General features: G+C 40.0%; 1 protein-coding gene across 1 annotated transcript in view; it reads left to right on the top strand.

Annotated features, from left to right (window-relative positions):
- LOX (lysyl oxidase) overlaps window positions 1–22,041 on the top strand; it is a 117,658-nt gene that overhangs the window by 78,881 nt on the left and 16,736 nt on the right. The window contains exons 3-6 of the mRNA XM_053700485.1: window positions 1,085–1,222; window positions 6,635–6,791; window positions 20,454–20,549; window positions 20,629–20,744. Coding sequence (XP_053556460.1) covers window positions 1,085–1,222; window positions 6,635–6,791; window positions 20,454–20,549; window positions 20,629–20,744 — 507 coding nt within the window. The remainder of the gene's footprint in view (window positions 1–1,084; window positions 1,223–6,634; window positions 6,792–20,453; window positions 20,550–20,628; window positions 20,745–22,041) is intronic.

Below are 22,041 nucleotides of genomic sequence, written 5' to 3'. Positions count from 1 at the left end.
CTCATGGTTAGTGATAAAAAAACATGTTCTCAGATGACGCCTTTAAAAGCAATTTGGGATTGTGATCATTGTCAGCTAAATTGTGATCGACCCCAATATCTGACAGAACTACAAAGTATTAATGGAAGAGAAATGTTGCACTGAACGTACTGTATTTCTCCATAGAATTTGTTTAATGTGTAGTGCATTGCAATATAGTATTGTATTAAATGTACCGTACTGTGCATTTTATTAACTTCATATTTTGTATTTTATTTAGTTTAGATACCAGTCACTTGTAAGTTTAAGAATGTTTAAAAGGCAGAGAGCATGCACTTTGCATGTGGTGTTGTGTTTACTCTTTTTCCTTGCAGAGAGAAATGCTGTGTTAACTCTGTCACCTCCGTAGGTATTTGATTTTAACATTTTTTTATACAGGGAAAAATGGCATCCGTAGAAACCTAATCCCTGAGGTAATGTTGTATGGAGTATGGTTGCATGGTAATTTGACTGCAACAATGTTGCCCCATAGCTGACAATTTATAAAAATCTGTATTATTTCTATTGAAATAAATGGAAATGGAAAGCAATGCGATCTGATTATGGGTAGATTTATTAAAGGGACATGAAACCCAAAAATGTTCTTTCATGATTCCGATAGAGAATACAATTTTAAACAACTTTCTAATGTACTTCTATTATCTACTCTGTTTCATTCTCTCGGTATCATTTGCTGAAGGAGCAGCAATGAACTAATGGTTGCTGACTAAACACATGGATGAGCCAATAACAATCGGTATATATATGCAGCCACCAATCAACAGCTAGAACCTAGGTTCTCTGCTGCTCCTGAGCTTGCCTAGATAAACCTTTTAGCAAAGGATAACCAGAGAAGGAAGCAAACTAAATAATAGAAGTAAAATGGAAAGTTGTTTAAAATCGTATTCTCTATCTGAATCATGGAAGAAAACTTTTGGGTTTTAGGTCTCTTTAAAGGTTGTACATGTTGATTGAACATATTAATGTTAGCCAAGTGCGATCATAGCTTATCGATATGTCTTGAAAGTTTTTTTTAAATATGTATTTGTTTGTTTTTTAATAACAGCTCAGCATATCGCTCTGATGTCCGGGACTATGATCAGAGGGTGCTTCTTCGATTTCCACAAAGAGTGAAAAATCAAGGTACTGCAGACTTCAAGCCAAGCAGACCTCGGTACTCCTGGGAATGGCACAGCTGTCATCAGTAAGTTATATATAGCCTATAGATGCACTTCCTGGATTTGAAATGCTGATTGGCTAATTCATATATTTTGCTTTTGTTCAAAGGGACATAACACTCATATGCTAAATTGCTTGAAAGTGACACAGTATAACTGCAAAAAGCTGACATGAAAATATTACCTGAACATCTCTAAGTGAAAAAGGAAGATATTTTACCTCAAAATTTCTTCAGCTAACAGTTATACTTCAACTACTGTCTAGCTGCAAGGTGAAAAAAGAAAATAGCCAATCAGCAGTCCAGAGGTCATGTTATGCTTTGAAATGATCACATGAGATTTCACTGAAATCCCATAAGATTTCATAGTAAACTTCCTTAAACTGAATAGGGAAATAACATGACTGTGCCTGCACATGTCAGATGCACACTCCCTTGCAAGTCCTGGGGCAAGTATCCTGATTGGCTGCTTAAAGTCTCTTCACAATAGGGTGTGAATACTTAGGAATTTTTTAGGTAAATATCTTCCTTTTTTACATAGAGATGTTCAGTTGTTATTTTCTAGTCAGCGTTTGACAGCTATGCTGCATCACTTTCAAGTGCTTCAACATTTGGGTATCATAGCCCTTTAATTTTATTAAGCGATATAACCAATCTAAGGTTTAATTCTACCCTAGAAGTATCTGACATGAAGAATGATTATGCAATAAACATAAATATCTAAGATATTTTAGAAATATGCTTTTTGTGCATTTGCAGTTGTACCACATAGTAAAATGTCTTTTTAAAGGGTGCAAACTGATAGATCAGAAGATAGATAGATAAATAAAAACATCTCTTAAAAGCATTGATGTAATTAATTAGATAAATTAGTTAACATAATCATAAGAAATATTGCTTAGCAGTGTTTTATATACTGTAGAAGTGGTAAAAAGGAAATAATGCGCATAAACGAAATCAGTTGAAAGTAACACAATGGAATGTGGCTACTGAGAAAATTTTTAGGTAAAATATCTCAATTTCTTACATGGAGATATTCATGAGATGTATTTTCTAGCCAGCTTTGTACAGATATGATTCATCACTTTCAAGTGCCTCAACATTTGGGTATCATTTTCCTTTAAGTAACTTGCTCCTCATTTTATCAGTTTTAAGAGGATGGCTATAAGCATGTTTTTCAAAGTAATATTAGGAAAGATGACAATACAGAATAAAACATAAATCTTCCTAAAACAGTACCAAACTTGCCTGGAATTTATTGTTGGCGAGAAAAGAATTTCCATTTAATTTTGCTTTGCCTTTAGGGAGAAGTTTTGTCTAAGCTTTGTCACTCAACCTTGGAAGTGCTGTATTTCATATTGCTATCATAAATTTTGAAACAGGAAATTATAAAAATGCAAATCTAAAGAAAATATGTTTCCAGACAGTAAAATTTGAATTGTCTTACACACATTTTTTTATCACAGCACTGTTTGTGCAGCAGATAATTCACAAAAATTGTTAGCATCCTAAAATATATTTATTTCAAATATTGCAACCACAAACCTATGGTACAATAGTAAGCCAGCATTTTTTAAATATAACATTTGGTTTGGTCATAATGTGCATACAAATATTTAGCAGATTGATATAGCCTTGCATATTATAATGAAATACCAATATGTTCTTTGTTACTCTATAAAAAATGCACGATTACAAATTAAAAATAGGAGTCACATATTCTCCAATCCATACAAGGACACTAAGAAAGTACTTATCTAGTGGAAAAGTTATCTGTATAATTCTAATATTTACATATACAGTATATGAAAGTTATAAAATAAGATACTTTTTCTGTATTACAAATAAAATGTCTGCTTGTTCATGTGAGATCTAAATTCTCTGTACATATTGTAAATTAATCATGTCAGTAGCTGACAGAACATTTTACAGATGCAGTATATGTAACAGAAAAGCTCTAGAGTTACTTCCTGTGCAATCCTACTGAAGCATGAAAGCATATTGGGCTAGATTACACGTTTAACTCGTTCACTAACTGCCTAGAAGTAATCTTTTTTTGTGCTTCGGGTCTTGCTCATATTACAAGTTGAAAGTAAACTGTTTTCGATTGCAAGCTAACCCGACGCTCGCAAAAGCTGAACTTAGAATATCGAGCACACGTTAACGTGTTCCCCCATAAACGTGAAAGGAGCAAAAAAAGTGGAAAAAACACCCTACTCACGTGCTAAACTGACATGAAAATATGATTATTTCATATTCCAATATTCTTCACATAGCAGAATGTTTCATTTATTTATTCATAAATACATATTTCTACATATATCTGATGGAATTTTGGTACAATATATAGCTATACCTATATAGCTATATCTATATACAGTGGGTATTGAAAAGACAAACCCCTTTAAAATAATCACACTTTGTTGTTTTGCAGCCTGAAATAAAGACAGGCACAGTTTTTGTTTATCCAGTTGTAATTACTCAGTGCAACTTCTAACATCCAAGTGAAAGATATAACACCAACATGTCAGACAAAAATAAAGACAATTCAAAAACAGAATCACTGTTTTGGAAAAAGGATCACCCACTCCTAAAATTACTTGTAACCTCAATCAGGTGTAGCTAATCACCTTCTCAATGGCACACACAAAGCTTCAACTGTGATCAGCTGTGGGCATATTGATTAGCTCATTCATATATATATATACACATATTTAGACATGTATATATTATTAAAGCCCTTTGCCTGTCTTTTTTTTCTTCTAAAACCTGAGACCTCATATCTTTGAGCCTTTATAACTTTTTTGATCAATATTTTTTATTAATAATTTTTATTAGATGTTTTTATGAGTGTAACTGTACTTTTACATATATTTTTGATGTGTCTTGGCAAATTTATATTCAAGCGTAACAGTCAATCAGAGCTTTCCAGTTGCATTATCCCGACGCATGTTAACTTCCATTGCGGTCAAGCAATCAGGTTTACTTTTAACTTGTAATATGCACGCTACTCCTAATGTGCGTATGATAGCACACCACAAATGATAGCCCATTGTCAGTAAACTTTAACACTTTAAACACATCTGTATAAGAATGTATTATATTGAAAAAGTTATAAAAACAATAATCCTGTTAAATCTTATTGCCTCAGACAGAGTAGTATTCTTTCATACCCAAGGCATATTATTATTATTATTTGTAGTGCACCAACAGATTTCATAGCACTAAAAACATAGGTCTAATATGCAAGGTAACAATTATGGGAGACAAAGGAATAGAGGGCCCTGCCAAGAGTTTTACGGTTTTAAATCAGGTCTCATGAATGTAAACTAAAATACAGCTAGGCTTGTAGGCTTACATTCAAAGGGGGTTAAAAGATATGACCAAAGGAGGAGAGGAACTAAGATAAAAAAATGTTAGTGTATATTGTGTGCATCCCTGAACAGTAGAGTCTTTAAGGAGTGCTTTAAAGTTTAAAAGCTAGGGGAGAGTCTTGTGGAGCATGGCAGAGAGTTACACAAAATAGGGGCCCGTCTGGAGAAGTCTTGTAGACGGGAATGGGAGGAGGTAACAAGAGTGGAGGAGAGGAGGTTATGAGCAAAACGCAGGGGACGGGAGGGAGTATCTGGAGACAAGCTCAGAGATATAGGATTGAGCAGTGTTCTTGAGAGCCTTGAAATTTCATTTTTTAAAGATTTTTTGTTTTATTCTGGAGATTAGAGGAAGCCAGTGAAGGGAATGGCAGAGAGGTGCAGCAGATGAGGACCAACGTGGAAGGAGGATCAGCCTGGCAGAGGCATTTATTATAAATGTCAGCTAGGGAGGCCGAAAAGGATGGAGTTACAATAGTCAAGGTGGGAAATGATGAGAGAGTGCATTTAAAGTGGCAAATTTTAGAAATGTTTTTGAGGTGGAAGCTGTCACGCCGCGTCGCTCTAGACATTGCTAGGGGCACGGCGTCTCCTTCTCTGCTCGTTGCCTAGGGCTGTGTCGGGTCTGGAGGCGTGCGGCACTGACGTCATCGCCGCACACTCCTCTCCCTCTCTGAAGCCAGTCAGAAGCTTGTGGCACGAATCCTACGCCTATGTAAGTGTTCCTTGTAAGATCTATCACTGCCCAAGTATAGGTGTTACTTTGTGTGCTCCTGGGTGTGATAGATCGTACTATTCTTACTGCCTTATTGTTATACCGCTGCTGAACTCTGCCTGTCTGACTACTCTGCCTCTTAACCCCTAAATTGCTGGATTGATTATTGCTGCTGAACTCTGCCTGTTTGACTACTCTGCCTCTTAACCCCTAAATCGCTGGATTGATATACTGCTGCTGAACCCTGCCTGTATGACTGCTTATTAACCCATGTTGTTCTGGATTGCCTCTTTGTTGCCGAACCCTGCCTGCCTGACTATTCTAGTGGTTTGTCCTTGGACTGCTTTACTGTTGCCAAATCCTGCCTGCCTGACCATTCTAGTGGTGTGCCCTTGGACTGTTTTGCTGTTGCCAAACCATGTCTGACCATTCTAGTGGTTTGTCCTTGGAACGCTCTTTCGTTGCGGACTGCCCTGCCTGTGGTGAGTGCTGCCTTCCTCATCTTACTAACTTTCTCTGCTCTGGGATATTCCCTATCTTTCCGGCTCAATGCTGGGATAACAAGACTACTGGCCGAGTTCGGTCGGATAGAGGAATATCCCACAAGCATTAAAGAAGTGGCAGGAATTGGCCAAAGACTGGATGTGGGGAGTAAGAGATCTGAGTCAAGTGTGACCGCAAGAAATCGGGCATGTGGGGTTGGGGTAATGATGTTATTATAAAAATTTAGAGAAAATTAAGGGGTAGGGATTTTGGAAGAAGGGGAGAAAATAAGGAGCTCAGTTTTGGAGAGATTTAGCTTAAGGTAGTGAGAGGACATCCAGGATGAAATATTAGAAAGACATTTAGGGACACCAGTTAGTAAGGGAATAGGTCTAGTGCAGAGAGGTAGATTTGGGTATCATCAGCATACAGGTTATATGAAAATATATATTGGGAAGTTTGTACTCTAAGGCAGTGATTTTCAACCTTTTTTTGCCATGGCACACTTTTTTACATTAAAAAATCCTGCGGCACACCACCATCCCAAAATTTTACAAAATCACACATTGTAGCCTAATACAGTATGTATATATAAATATACAGTATATATATATATATATATATATATATATATATATATATATATATATATATATATATATACACACACACTGTACTGTGCTGTCATGCCATGCCTCCTACAAACTATACATGACATATTGAAACAAGCAAAATTTAAAAAATATGTCACACTGTTGTCAGTCTGCCGCGGCACACCTGAGGATCTCTCATGGCAAAAAACATCAGTTTCAAAAAAATATGTAAAACGGCAAGACAATTTTTTTCTGTCTTTTCTATTATTCAAACTAGACATTACCACAGCATGGATGAATTTAGTCACTATGAATTACTTGATTCAAGTTCCCAAAGAAGAGTTGCGGAAGGTCACAAAGCAAGTTTCTGCCTAGAAGACACTTCTTGTGATTATGGATACTATAGGCGTTTTGCATGTACTGCCCATACTCAGGTGAGATTCATTTTTTCAAGAATAGGTTGTGTGCATTAACTACCATTAATACATAATAATAACAGTGTATTAAATAATAAGAAGAAATGAACAAATGTAATAAATGTGATGTATCAATATAGTGATTAAAACTCTCTAGGTTGTGACCGAATCCTTCACTGTAATAGTACACCTAACTAAAATTACATTATAATAATGTGACACCTTCAAACTACTTTTCAAGGTAAGTTGTTATTGTGAGTTTAATCACATGATTTTGACTTATGAATTCACCACTGTAATCGGAAGTTGTATGATTACACAGGTGATTGGATAAGAGACTTAGTCAGGTTATGGGTATTTACTTAAACCCTAACACAAGATCGGTGTATAAAAAAGACAGTATTTGATATATCTTTAATGCCACAGTAGAGACGTTTGTATTGATGTTGATTTGTGCTACTTCTAGGTCTACGTTTTAATAAAGCATTTTAAAGTCCATTCCTGATGTTTTAACTAATTATGCAGTTACACAGAAGAACCTATTTGTGGCTCAGAGCCACACAAAAAAAGCTTGCTATAACAACCTTGGAAAGTAGTTTGAAACTGTCACATTTTTATTATCTTCTTTTTTGTAATCCATTGTTGCAGTACATTATTTGATAATCTCTAAGAGTGGTGTCCTTTTGTGCACTTTATTGAAATAATCATATTTATTATAATTATTGAAATACTTAGCAGGGCTTCAAAAGCCCAACAAGCCAGGGAGCCATGGTTCTTGAAATGTTTCTCTCTATTCCTCTCTGACTCCAAAATGTGTGTGGTTAGCTACTCAATTTTCTGTCTTTTTCCTAAATTGTAGATACATTTATAAATAAATGACTTAACTGAAAAAAAAAGTAGAATGTCAAATGCACTGCACTGAGAATAAGCATGAGTGCTGGATACACGTGCACAATTCTTACTGCCTTATTGACCACAGTTTCAAGAACCTTCTTAGATTCTTGCACCTGGGCCCTGCGGCTTCTTGTTACGCCTATGAAGGAGAGTCCAACGGCTTCATTCCTTACTGTTGGGAAATACTGAACCTGGCCACCAGGAGGAGGCAAAGACACCCCAGCCAAAGGCTTAAATACCTCTCCCACTTCCCCTATCCCCCAGTCATTCTGCCAAGGGAACAAGGAACAGTAGGAGAAATATCAGGGTATAAAAGGTGCCAGAAGAAATTTAAAATTTAGGGGTGCGCCCATCGGAGAACAAGGGCGGCGGCCGTGGACTCTCCTTGTACAGAAGGAAATGAAATTATTTGGAAAGCATAATTTATGTTTTCCTTCTTAATACAAGGAGAGTCCACGGCTTCATTCCTTACTGTTGGGAAACTTATACCCAAGCTCTAGAGGACACTGAATGATAACGGGAGGGATGAAAAGAGAGGCAGACCCTAATCTGAGGGTATCACAGCCTGCAAAACCTTTCTCCCGAAAGCTGCTTCAGCTGAAGCAAAAACATCAAACTTGTAAAATTTTGAAAAAGTGTGTAAATCTGATCCATAGAGAAGCCACTGCTCTAGTACACTGTGTGCAGAATTATTAGGCAAATTAGTATTTTGACCACATCATCCTCTTTATGCATGTTGTCTTACTCCAAACTGTATAGGCTTGAAAGCCTACTACCAATTAAGCATATTAGGTGATGTGCATCTCTGTAATGAGAAGGGGTGTGGTCTAATGACATCAACACCCTATATCAGGTGTGCATAATTATTAGGCAACTTCCTTTCCTTTGGCAAAATGGGTCAAAAGAAGGACTTGACAGGCTCAGAAAAGTCAAAAATAGTGAGATATCTTGCAGAGGGATGCAGCACTCTTAAAATTGCAAAGCTTCTAAAGCGTGATCATCAAACAATCAATCGTTTCATTCAAAATAGTCAACAGGGTCGCAAGAAGCGTGTGGAAAAACCAAGGCGCAAAATAACTGCCCATGAACTGAGAAAAGTCAAGCGTGCAGCTGCCAAGATGCCACTTGCCACCAGTTTGGCCATATTTCAGAGCTGCAACATCACTGGAGTGCCCAAAAGCACAAGGTGTGCAATACTCAGAGACATGGCCAAGGTAAGAAAGGCTGAAAGACGACCACCACTGAACAAGACACACAAGCTGAAACGTCAAGACTGGGCCAAGAAATATCTCAAGACTGATTTTTCTAAGGTTTTATGGACTGATGAAATGAGAGTGAGTCTTGATGGGCCAGATGGATGGGCCCGTGGCTGGATTGGTAAAGGGCAGAGAGCTCCAGTCTGACTCAGACGCCAGCAAGGTGGAGGTGGAGTACTGGTTTGGGCTGGTATCATCAAAGATGAGCTTGTGGGGCCTTTTCGGGTTGAGGATGGAGTCAAGCTCAACTCCCAGTCCTACTGCCAGTTTCTGGAAGACACCTTCTTCAAGCAGTGGTACAGGAAGAAGAAGTCTGCATCCTTCAAGAAAAACATGATTTTCATGCAGGACAATGCTCCATCACACGCGTCCAAGTACTCCACAGCGTGGCTGGCAAGAAAGGGTATAAAAGAAGAAAATCTAATGACATGGCCTCCTTGTTCACCTGATCTGAACCCCATTGAGAACCTGTGGTCCATCATCAAATGTGAGATTTACAAGGAGGGAAAACAGTACACCTCTCTGAACAGTGTCTGGGTGTCAGATCCTCTTTTGCCTCTTCCTATTGGCCCCCTTAAATCCTCTCTACCCTATTTAAACTCCTCAATTACCATTCCTTTTGCTGGATTATTGTTTTCACTAACCTTTGTGAATCCTGAGCCAATCCGGCTCCAAGCTCTTCTTCGTTGTATCCTGACGCTGTGCTGAATCTTCCTGTCAGTTCTGTGCTTCACAGCGTGTGATACGCTGCCTGTGTCTCACCCGCTGACGTCATCAGCTATTGCCGGTCTCGGCTCAGAGGGAACTACCGCTTCAGCTCACATCACAGAGAGACGCTGTATGCTTAAACTCTCCGTACACACAAGCCTCAACTGCCTTCCAAATCTCTGCAGCAACGGTCTTCTCATTAAAGAGGGAACTAGGAGTCAGGTTGTATGCTGGGCTTTTGCCGTAATATACAATTCCTGTTGCAAGTATTGACATTGTATCTCTGATCCATTACTTACCTATCTATGTCTTATATTAAATTCCTGCCTATTTGAGTTAAAACTGACTTTGTGTCTCTACCTCAACTCTCATTTGGCACATAATAACTTCAGAGGGGTTAAGTCTACATCATCTGATGTGAGATAGCACTTCTGATACAAATACAACCTTTACTTATATTTTTGATTACCAGAAATATCCTAGACGCTTATAGGAAATCCTCTTAAAAGCAAAATATATAAATAAGTCTGATATAATAATCCAGCCTAAAATTAGAGGTTATAAGCAATTATGGATGTGAATGAATTAGCAAACCAGGTTACCTCTCTTTCACAACGTATGGATACTATCACTCAAACACTCAGGGAGGTACAAACTGAAAACCAGGTACTGAAAGATTGTTTTAGAGAGTTCTATACAGCTAAACCTGCACATACAGAAGTACTCCCTGAGCCTCAGGTTTCATTGCCAGACAAATTCACTGGTAATAGAGCTACATTTAAAGAGTTTAGAAACGCTTGTCTCTTATTGTTTGAACTTAAACCAAGAACATATAATAATGACAGAATAAAGGTACTAACAACAATTTCTTATTTGAGGGGTGAGCCCCGTGCTTGGGCGGACAGCCTGTTTGAAACACAAAACCCCATATTAAATTCCATACAGGAATTCTTAACAGCATTTTCATTACTTTATGATGATCCATTTAAACAGGAGTCCGCAGAAACCTCTCTTAGGGCCCTGCGACAAGGCAGACAACCAGTTGAGAATGACATCTCACAGTTTAAAATATATGCAATTGATTCTAAGTGGAATGAACCATCACTTAAACACCAATTTAGAGCTGGGCTCTCTGAGGACATCAAGGATGAACTGTCTCGCACTGGTGTCCCAGAGAGATTGGAAGATTTGTTCATCCACTGTACCACTATTGATAGAAGGTTGCGCAAACGCAAACAAGAAAGGGCAAACAACCCACCAGCTTCTTACAGACGCTACAATCCTTCCTCAACTCTTCCTAAGGAGACTGAATCTCCCATGGATATCGGCTTTATTAGAGGCCCCCTCTCAACAGAGGAAAAAGGAAGAAGAAGAGCACATAGATTGTGCATGTACTGCGCTGCCCCAGAGCATGATGTGAATGCCTGTCCTCTGTTAAAGAATACGAAATTAGGTAAGAATACTACAAATACTCTTACTTTATCATTTACAAAGTTAACACCACCTCATATATCTATACCTCTTACCTTACAGTGGGATCAACACAGTATAAGGATTGACGCAGTTATCGATACTGGTGCATCAGGGAATTATATAGATTTCGATCTTGTAAATAGTAATAAAATACCTACACAAGCAAAACAGTCTCCTGTCTCTATTAATTTGGTGGATGGCTCATCTCTTTCAACAGGTCCCATAACTTTAGAAACCATACCTTTACTTATGCACTCTAACACTGGTCACCGGGAGTCAATTAGCTTTGACGTTATACCTAGTCCCCTTTTCCCTATTATCCTTGGGCTCACCTGGTTACAAATACATAAACCTGATTTTGATTGGGAGCATATGACTGTTAATCTATCTTCATCATATTGTTCACAGACATGCTACCCCATTAACAACATTTTACTCTCAACCACCATCACAATACCAGACGATTATTCTGATTTTCAAGATGTTTTCAACAAGGTTGATGCACAAACACTCCCACCACATAGGCCATATGACTGTCCTATCGACTTATTGCCAGGCGCAACCATACCTGTAGGTCACATATATCCACTCTCTAAACCCGAACTAGATCATTTAAAACTTTATTTGCAAGAAAATCTAGCAAAGGGTTTTATAAGACCCTCCACCTCTCCAGCTGGGGCTGGTATCTTTTTTGTAAAGAACAAAGACCAGTCACTTAGGCCTATCATTGATTATAGGGAGCTTAATAAGAGAACTAAGAAAAATCGCTACCCCTTACCGCTCATTCCTGAGCTAATTGAGAGATTACGTACTGCAAAGGTCTTCACAAAGTTGGACCTTCGGGGGGCTTATAATCTCATACGAATGAGGGCTGGAGATGAATGGTTAACAGCTTTCAGAACTCGTTATGGCCTGTATGAATATACAGTCATGCCTTTCGGGTTGTGTAATGCTCCAGCTACATTTCAGTGCTTCATAAATGATATATTTAAAGACATTTTAGATAATTTCATCGTTGTATATCTAGATGATATACTTATATTTTCTGACAATCAACAAGAACATATCACACATGTAAGAACTGTACTAGCACGGCTCCGTGAACACAGATTGTATGCAAAATTAGAAAAATGTGAGTTTAATAGCTCACAAGTCGCATTTTTAGGCTATGTCATATCTAATAAAGGCATTAAGATGGATGATTCTAAAATCCAAGCCATCATTCAGTGGCCAACCCCAAAAACCAGAAAAGAGGTGCAATGATTCCTCGGTTTTGCGAATTTTTATCGTAAATTTATTAAAAACTTCGCTCATACTGCCAGACCCCTTACTCACCTAACAAAACAATCTCAACCATTCAACTGGACTTCAGACTGTCAGAAGGTTTTTGAGAAATTAAAAACTGACTTCACCACCGCACCAATACTTATATTCCCTGATGCAGAATTGCAATATATAGTTGAGGTCGATGCTTCAGATTACGCTCTGGGGCAGTGCTGTCACAAAAACAATCGCTCACTGACTCTATGCATCCTGTGGCTTATTTGTCCAGGCTCATGCTTCCAGCTGAACGAAATTATCCCGTTGGGGAGAAAGAACTGCTAGCAATAAAATCTGCTTTTGACCAGTGGAGACACCTCTTGGAAGGTGCCAAGTTTCCCACTATCATTATAACAGACCACAAAAATTTGCAATATTTGCAACAAAACAGGACGTTGTCTGCCAGACAACTTCGGTGGAACTTGTACTTCTCCCGCTTTGATTTTGTCATCATGTACCGCCCTGGGATCCGCAATGGTAAGGCTGACGCTTTATCCAGAAGAGACACTAGACCACCTTTGACTGACAACCCAACCTCTATCATCCCTAGTTCAAAATTCTTAGGCATGATTGTTAACTCAGATCCAGCCTTCCAGAAATCTCAGCTTGAGGATCCCACGAAACCTATACATCTGCTCCATAAGAAACTTAATGGTCTTTACTTCCATGCTGATCAACTTTATATTCCGCCTACCTACAGGACCACTCTTCTCCATGCTCATCATGACTCCCCTCTTACAGGACACCTTGGAGAATGGAAAACTTTGAATCTCCTTAAACGACACTACTGGTGGCCAGCTATGACCACGTCTGTACACGACTACATCACTCATTGTATCACTTGTGCGACTACCAAACCATCACATACTTTCCCAGTAGGCCTTTTACAGCCTTACCCAGTCCCAGAGACCCCCTGGTCTCATCTTGCAATGGATTTCATTGTCGACCTTCCAAAATCTTCCTCCTACACCTCCATACTTGTAGTAGTCGATCTCCTGTCAAAAATGGCCCATTTCTTACCGGCGGTTGGCACACCCACCGCACAACAAACGAGTGACATGTTCATCAAAAACTCACTACTTCTTATCACCCCCAGACCAATGGGCAAGCTGAGCGCACGAATCAGTGGTTGGAACAGTATCTCCGCTGTTTCTGTTCCAATCAACAGGAATCTTGGGCTGACCATCTTGCATTGGCAGAATTTGCCTACAATAATGCCACTAATTCATCAACTGGTTTCAGTCCGTTTTTTATCAATCATGGAATCCACCCTAGAATTGACTACCTACCTTACTTGCCATCACCAAATCCGACAGTTAACGATACTGTCAATGATATTTCAGAAACCTTTGCCCGGGACAACATCAAGCATGCTCAAGCATCCCATAAAAAGTTCTATGATTTGCGACACACTCCGCAACCTCAGTACCAGGTTGGTCAGCTAGTCTGGTTATCTACCAAAAACCTTCGCTTGCATACCCCATCGCGAAAGTTGAGTAAACTCTACATTGGTCCATTCCCAATTCTGGCAATCAGAAACCCAGCAACAGTCACCCTTAGACTCCCCGATTCGTACAGGATTCACCCCACTTTCCATGTCTCCCTGATCAAACCGTGTCATAATGGTCATTTACCATCTAATGCCGTTTCACATGATGTCTCCCAGGATATGGAATATGAGGTCCAGTCTATTCTCGACTCCAGACGCCGTAGAGGACACTTGGAATACTTGATCCATTGGAAGGGCTATGATCATACTGAGGATTCTTGGGAACCTGCATCCTCTGTATCAGCACCTCGCTGTGTTACTTTATTTCATCGCCGGAATCCGGATCGCCCTAGTCCTTGAACCCTCGCTGTGGGTTCTTTGGGGGGGGGATGTGTCAGATCCTCTTTTGCCTCTTCCTATTGGCCCCCTTAAATCCTCTCTACCCTATTTAAACTCCTCAATTACCATTCCTTTTGCTGGATTATTGTTTTCACTAACCTTTGTGAATCCTGAGCCAATCCGGCTCCAAGCTCTTCTTCGTTGTATCCTGACACTGTGCTGAATCTTCCTGTCAGTTCTGTGCTTCACAGCGTGTGATACGCTGCCTGTGTCTCACCCGCTGACGTCATCAGCTATTGCCGGTCTCGGCTCAGAGGGAACTACCGCTTCAGCTCACATCACAGAGAGACGCTGTATGCTTAAACTCTCCGTACACACAAGCCTCAACTGCCTTCCAAATCTCTGCAGCAACGGTCTTCTCATTAAAGAGGGAACTAGGAGTCAGGTTGTATGCTGGGCTTTTGCCGTAATATACAATTCCTGTTGCAAGTATTGACATTGTATCTCTGATCCATTACTTACCTATCTATGTCTTATATTAAATTCCTGCCTATTTGAGTTAAAACTGACTTTGTGTCTCTACCTCAACTCTCATTTGGCACATAATAACTTCAGAGGGGTTAAGTCTACATCATCTGATGTGAGATAGCACTTCTGATACAAATACAACCTTTACTTATATTTTTGATTACCAGAAATATCCTAGACGCTTATAGGAAATCCTCTTAAAAGCAAAATATATAAATAAGTCTGATACTGGGAGGCTGTGGTTGCTGCTGCACGCAATGTTGATGGTGAACAGATCAAAACACTGACAGAATCCATGGATGGCAGGCTTTTGAGTGTCCTTGCAAAGAAAGGTGGCTATATTGGTCACTGATTTGTTTTTGTTTTGTTTTTGAATGTCAGAAATGTATATTTGTGAATGTTGAGATGTTATATTGGTTTCACTGGTAAAAATAAATAATTGAAATGGGTATATATTTGTTTTTTGTTAAGTTGCCTAATAATTATGCACAGTAATAGTCACCTGCACACACAGATATCCCCCTAAAATAGCTATAACTAAAAACAAACTAAAAACTACTTCCAAAACTATTCAGCTTTGATATTAATGAGTTTTTTGGGTTCATTGAGAACATGGTTGTTGTTCAATAATAAAATTAATCCTCAAAAATACAACTTGCTTAATAATTCTGCACTCCCTGTAGAATGAGCCATAATTCTCTGAGGAGGTCTATGTCCCACTGTCTCATATGCTAAGCGGATAAGACTCCTCAATCAAAAGGAAAAGGAGGTCAAAGAGACCTTCTGGCCCTTACGCTTCCCAGAATATGCCACAAATAAGGAAGAAGCTTGTCTAAAATCCTTAGTAGCTTGAAGATAAAACTTCAAGGCACGAACCACGTTCAAATTATGAAGTAAACGTTCCTTCGAAGAGGAAGGATTAGGACACAAGGAAGGGACCACAATCTCTAGATAAGGAGGTTCACATTGCAAGGCGGCAATTTCAGATACTCTGCACATCAAAGCAATAGCCAGTAGAAAGAGAACCTTCCAGGACAACTTAATATCAATTTCATGCATAGGCTCAAACGGAGCCCGTTGCAAAACCTTAAGAACTAGATTCAGACTCCAAGGGGGAGCCGAAGATCTGAACAGGTCTGATCATAATCAGAGTCTTAACAAAGGACTGAACATCTGGAAGCTCAGAGAGCCTCTTGTGCAGTAAAACAGACAATTCCGAAATCTGTCCCCTCAGGGAACTAGCCAAAATCCCCTTCTCCAGACCATCCTGGAGAAACATCAGAATCCTGGCAACCTTAACTTTATGCCAAGGAAATTCACGCTCTTCACACCAGAATAAGTAGGTTCTCCACACCTTATGATAGATGCGACGAGTAACTGGCTTATGAGCTTGAATGAGAATATCAATAACTCTCTCCGAACACCCTCTCTTGGCTAGGACAAAGCATTTAATCTCCACGCAGTCAGTCTCTGAGAATCTAAATTTTGACGAACAAAAGGACCTTGTTCCAGTAAATCCCTGCAACAAGGTAACCTCCATGGAGAAGATGACATCCTCACTAGGTCCACGAACCACGTCCTTCACGGCCATGATGGAGCAATCAGTATTACGCTTGCTCCTGCTTGATGCGGGCCACTACTCGAGGAAGGAGTGGTAACGACAGAAAAAGGTAGATTAGATTGAACCTCCAAGGCACCGCTAATGCATCTATTAGCTCTGCCTGAGGATCCCTGGACCTCGACCCATATCTGGGTAGTTTGGTATTGAGACGAGACGCCATGAGATCTATCTCCGGTATCCCCCACCTGAGGCATATCTCCACAAACACTTCAGGATGGAGAGACCCTTCCCCTGGCTGAAAGCTTCTCGTACCCTCCCCGATGGTTGATGTAAGCCACCGAGGTTATATTGTCTGATTGAAATCTGATAAACTGGGATGAACCCAGAAGAGCCCAAGCCTTCAGAGCATTGTAGATTGCTTGAAGTTCCAAAATGTTGATCGGGAGGGAGCATTCCTCCTGCGACCACAGGCCCTGTGCCTTCTTGGCACCCCAAACAGCTCCCTATCCTGAGAGGCTCGCGTCCGTAGTCACAATCTCCCAGGATGGTCTGAGAAAGGATGTCCCTCGGGACAGATGATCTGGACAGAGTCACCAAGAGAGCAATTCTCTTGACCGGTTGTCCAGGGAAATCTGTTGAGACAGATGCGAATGATCGCCGTTCCACTGCCTCAGCATGCACAGCTGTAGCAGTCTGAGACGGAACCTGGCAAAAGGAATTATGTCAATGCTGGACAACATGAGACCAATTACCTCCATACACTGAGCCACAGATGGCCTTAAGGAGGTCCGGAGGGCAAGACATGCCGAAGCTAGCTTGCACCATCTCTGGTCGGTTAGAAATATCGTCATGGATACTGAATCTATTATAGTGCCCAGGAATTCTACCCTGGTGCTTGGGATGAGAGAACTCATGTGATCAAAGAAGAGAGAGAAGATAAACTGAATGGTCCTCTGGAAGTGCTGATCCAGGAACGCAAACCTTAGGAGCTGAAAGTGGTCCCTGTGGATTGGAACGTGAAGGTAGGCATCCTTCAGATCTATAGTGGTCATGAACTGTCCTTCCTGAATTAGAGGAAGAATGGACCTTATTATCTCCATCTTGAAAAAGGGGACATTTAGAAACTTGTTTAAGCACTTTAGGTCCAGAATTGGGCGGAAAGTTCCCTCCTTCTTTGGGACCACAAACAAGTATGAGTTTTATTCCAAACCTCTTTCTGCGATAGGAACCGGGAAAATGACCCTTAAGGAGGACAGATCCTGCACGCACCCCAGAAGGGCTTCCCTCTGTTCTGGTTTTAAAGACAGGCTTGAGAGGAGAAATCTGCCCTTGGGTGGATGAGATTTGAAACCTATCTTGTATCCCTGAGCTATGACCTCCAGGACCCACAGATCCTGCACGTCCCTGGATCAAGCATCTGAAAACAGCAACAGTCTTCCCCCTACACGATCCAGCTTTGGATCGGGGGCCGCCCCTTCATGCCAACTTGTTCTCGGCAAGCTTCTTGTTCTGCTTGGATTTATTCCAGGATTGAGCAGGCTTCCAAGTGCTGTTAGTTTGCTCAGGCTTAGAGGAGGACTGCTGACGTTGGGACTTCTCAGAACGAAAATTATATCCTTGTCCTTTAGATTTGTTCTTTTTATCCTGCGGTAGGAAGGCACCCTTGCCCCCTGTAACCGTGGAAATAATGGAGTCCAGGCCTGGACCAAATAAAATGTTTCCCTTAAAAGGGAGGGAAAGTAGTCTAGACTTAGAAGTCATGTCCACAGACCAGGACTTCAGCCAGAGCGCCCGACATGTCTGCACTGAGAAACCAGAGATTTTAGCATTCAGGCGAATAATCTGCATGTTTGCATCACATATAAAAGAATTAGCAATTCTCAAAGCCTTAATATTTCCTGAATAACGTCGAGGGGACCCTCTACCTCTATCAATTCCGCTAAGGAGTCTTACCAGTAGGCCGCAGCTCCAGCAACCGAAGCCACAGCCACTGCCGGTTGAAATAAATAACACGTATGCTAAAACATTTTCCTGAGAAAAGTTTCCATTTTCTTATCTATCGGCACTCTAAAAGATGAGCTATCCTCAAGAGGGATAGTAGTACACTTAGCTAACGTGGAGATAGCACCATCCACCTTAGGGACCGAACCCCACAACTCTAGCTGAGAGTCTGGGACAGAGAATTTTGTTTTAAAGGCAGACAAAGGGGAAAAGGAATATCCAATTCTATCCCATTAGTTTTTAATAATATTCACCATTTTTACGGGTACAGGAAAGGTTAGCGGCACTACCCTGTCCTCATACACTCTGTCTAATTTAGGGATCAGAGGTTTATCAGGCAACTTGGTCTCCTGGTCTCTGGAACCTCTAATTTACTTTAGAAGAAAACGTAGGTGTTTAATCTTAAACCTAAAGGCTGGCTCCTCCGCAGCCAGAGGCCTAGAGGTAGCAGACTCCAATCCAGAAATGTCACACATTCTGTGATACCTTAAAGGCAGATAAATCAAGTAAAGCACTGGATGTCCTCTGGACTGGAGAGCTATGTTTAACCTTTTGCTTGCGCTTAGCAGAGCGAGGTAAAGCACTAAGGGCCTCAGACACCGCCATCTTTAACTGTGCGGTAAAGTTTGATGGTAAAAGGCTCCCTCCAGATGGAGGATCAGGCGTGCTACGGGAAGCTGCATGAGACAATGGAGATGACTGATGGGTATGCACTTCACGGGACGGCGAGTCCTCAGAGGTGGACGGCTCAGTTGTACTAAAGGGGTTAACCTTCTTAGACAAAATAACCTTGTTGATGCATATGGAACATAGTTGAGAGGGCAGGCACACCAAGGCCTCCTCACAATATAGACAGGTATTACTTTTATGAATAGAGGGAGTACCCTCAAGCATATCAGGATCCTCCATAGCTTGCGCTAACAACAGTAGGATACAAATAAATGAACTTTTATTTTTCTCAAAAATGGCACCTATATACCCTCAATGACTGTGGCACTCACCACCTCCTAGACCCAGGCACCCAGAGATGAAGCAACCTCTCTGACAGCTAGCTCGGTCAGGAGAGAGAAAACAAAGGTGTGACCACACCCGGTCACGTGGTGCGCAATGAAGGACTGTCCTTGCTATGAGAAAAGCGCAACAATGCTATTAAGCTGCGCAGCGTTGAAAGTGAAAGTAAAACACCTGTATGTTCCGTTACCACATAACAACAGTCTATGAGCCCAAAAAATAAATCCCACATATAAGTAGCATAAATCAAAGAAAACACATTTGATTAACCCCCACTGTTCAATAACCTCCCTCCCTCCGGAGATATTAACTCATGATTCTATAAAGATAAAAGGAGTCATACTTTGCCCTTTCTTCAGCAATTTCAACATAAGTAAAAATTGAAACGGTCTTATTAGATTCCATGCTGTGGAACAGAAATACAGCCTCTCAAGTGTGACAGTCTTGTAGCATCGCTCCTAACATGGACTTTAGTGAAGAAAGCAGACAGTGAAACTCGTCAACACTGGTTGCTTAAGGAGCTGTTAGCAGGCAGTCTGGATGGGTTCGCAGAAAGACTCTCCCTGCATCTCCAAACTCTAACTTTCATCAATGCTCTCACTGAGAGGCTGACAAGACTACTTAAAACTCCAGTTCCATAACCAAAGGCATATATCCCTCCTGAGGAACAACTCCAAAATCTTCTGACACTTCTCTGCCATCCTCCTGCGATTAAAGGCAAAGAATGACTGGGGGATAGGGGAAGTGGGAGAGGTATTTAAGCCTTTGGCTGGGGTGTCTGCCTCCTCCTAGTGGCCAGGTTCAGTATTTCCCAACATTAAGGAATGAAGCCGTGGACTCTCCTTGTATTAAGAAGGCAAGAGGGAACTTTAAAATATATATTTCTTTTTTTAATCAGATGATTATGTACAGAATATAAAACATTTAAATAATTGTTCCATACAATTATTATTATTAATAATCTATTGATGGTGCACAATAATCTATTGATGGTGTGGTATTAATACAATTCGGTAAGGATAACTGTTCCTTAAGGCAAAAGTTGCAAATGAAGCCTCTTCCTATAGCTGAAATGATTTATATTTTTTCTTTGCATTTAGGGACTCAGCCCTGGTTGTTATGATACTTACAATGCAGATATTGATTGTCAGTGGATTGACATCACAGATGTGAAACCAGGCAACTACATTCTAAAGGTATCCCTTTATTTTACACAGCTCTTTCACAGAATCCACACACAATACAAAACTATAACATACTTCTTTTTTTTAACAGGTTAGTGTAAACCCAAGCTACTTGGTACCAGAGTCTGATTATTCCAACAATGTGGTTCGATGTGATTTACAATTTACTGGAAATCACGTTTATACATACAGCTGTGCAATCTCTCCGTAAGTAAAAATGTTTTTGCTATATTCCTAAAAAGAAATGTACCAAATTAAAATGATTATTTTAACCCATTTGTTCCATTTTAACCCATAAAACATATCCTCTTTTCAAACCTACAAAAATACATTTATTTTTTATTTCACTCATCATATGCTCCTACCTCTTAGACAGATTTACCTCCAAATAAAATGAGTAGAGATTTAACACTGTGGATAAAATATTACATCACTTAATATATCGTCGAATCTTAATATACAATTAGTAGAAAAAAATCTCTATACTGCCAGTCATATATGTGAAAAACATAATTTATGTAAGAACTTACCTGATAAATTCATTTCTTTCATATTGGCAAGAGTCCATGAGCTAGTGACGTATGGGATATACAATCCTACCAGGAGGGGCAAAGTTTCCCAAACCTCAAAATGCCTATAAATACACCCCTCACCACACCCACAATTCAGTTTAACAAATAGCCAAGTAGTGGGGTGATAAAGAAAGAAGTAAAAAGCATCAAAAAACGGAACTGGAAAGATAATTGTGCTTTATACAAAAAATCATAACCATCATAAAAAGGGTGGGTCTCATGGACTCTTGCCAATATGAAAAAAAATGAATTTATCAGGTAAGTTCTTACATAAATTATGTTTTCTTTCATGTAATTGGCAAGAGTCCATAAGCTAGTGACATATGGGATAGTAATACCCAAGATGTGGAACTCCACAGAAGAGTGACTAGAGAAGGAGGGATACAAATAATAACAGCCATTTTCCGCTGAAAAAATTAATCCACAATAAAAAAAAACACACACAAAACAAGCTCCTTGAACTATACAATGGCGATCTAACCACCAAGTCAGAGAGAGTCGAACATTGAGATTTAAGGATATCAATTGTGATATCTTTGTATAATCCCTGCACCATTGATTCAGCATACAAAGATGGAGAGGTCTCATATGAAAATGAACAAAGGGGATCGCGTCCGATGCTGCAGTCATGAGACCTAAAACTTACATGCACATAGCTACTGAAGGGAATGATTGAGACTGAAGGTTCTGACAAGCTGAAACCAATTTTAATTGTCTCTTGTCTGTTAGAGATATAGTCATGGACACTGAATCTATCTGGAAACCTAAAAAGGTGACCCTTGTCTAAGGAATCGATTAACTTTTTGGTAAATTGATCCTCCAACCATGTCTTTGAAGAAACAGCACTAGTTGATTCGTGTGAGATTCTTCAGAATGTAAAGACTGAGCTAGTACCAAGATATCGTCCAAATAAGGAAACACTGCAATACCCC

This window comes from Bombina bombina, chromosome 2, assembly GCF_027579735.1.
Source record: "Bombina bombina isolate aBomBom1 chromosome 2, aBomBom1.pri, whole genome shotgun sequence".
NCBI classification, from domain to species: Eukaryota; Metazoa; Chordata; class Amphibia; order Anura; family Bombinatoridae; genus Bombina; species Bombina bombina.
This window is presented reverse-complemented; position numbering and strand designations above follow the sequence as displayed.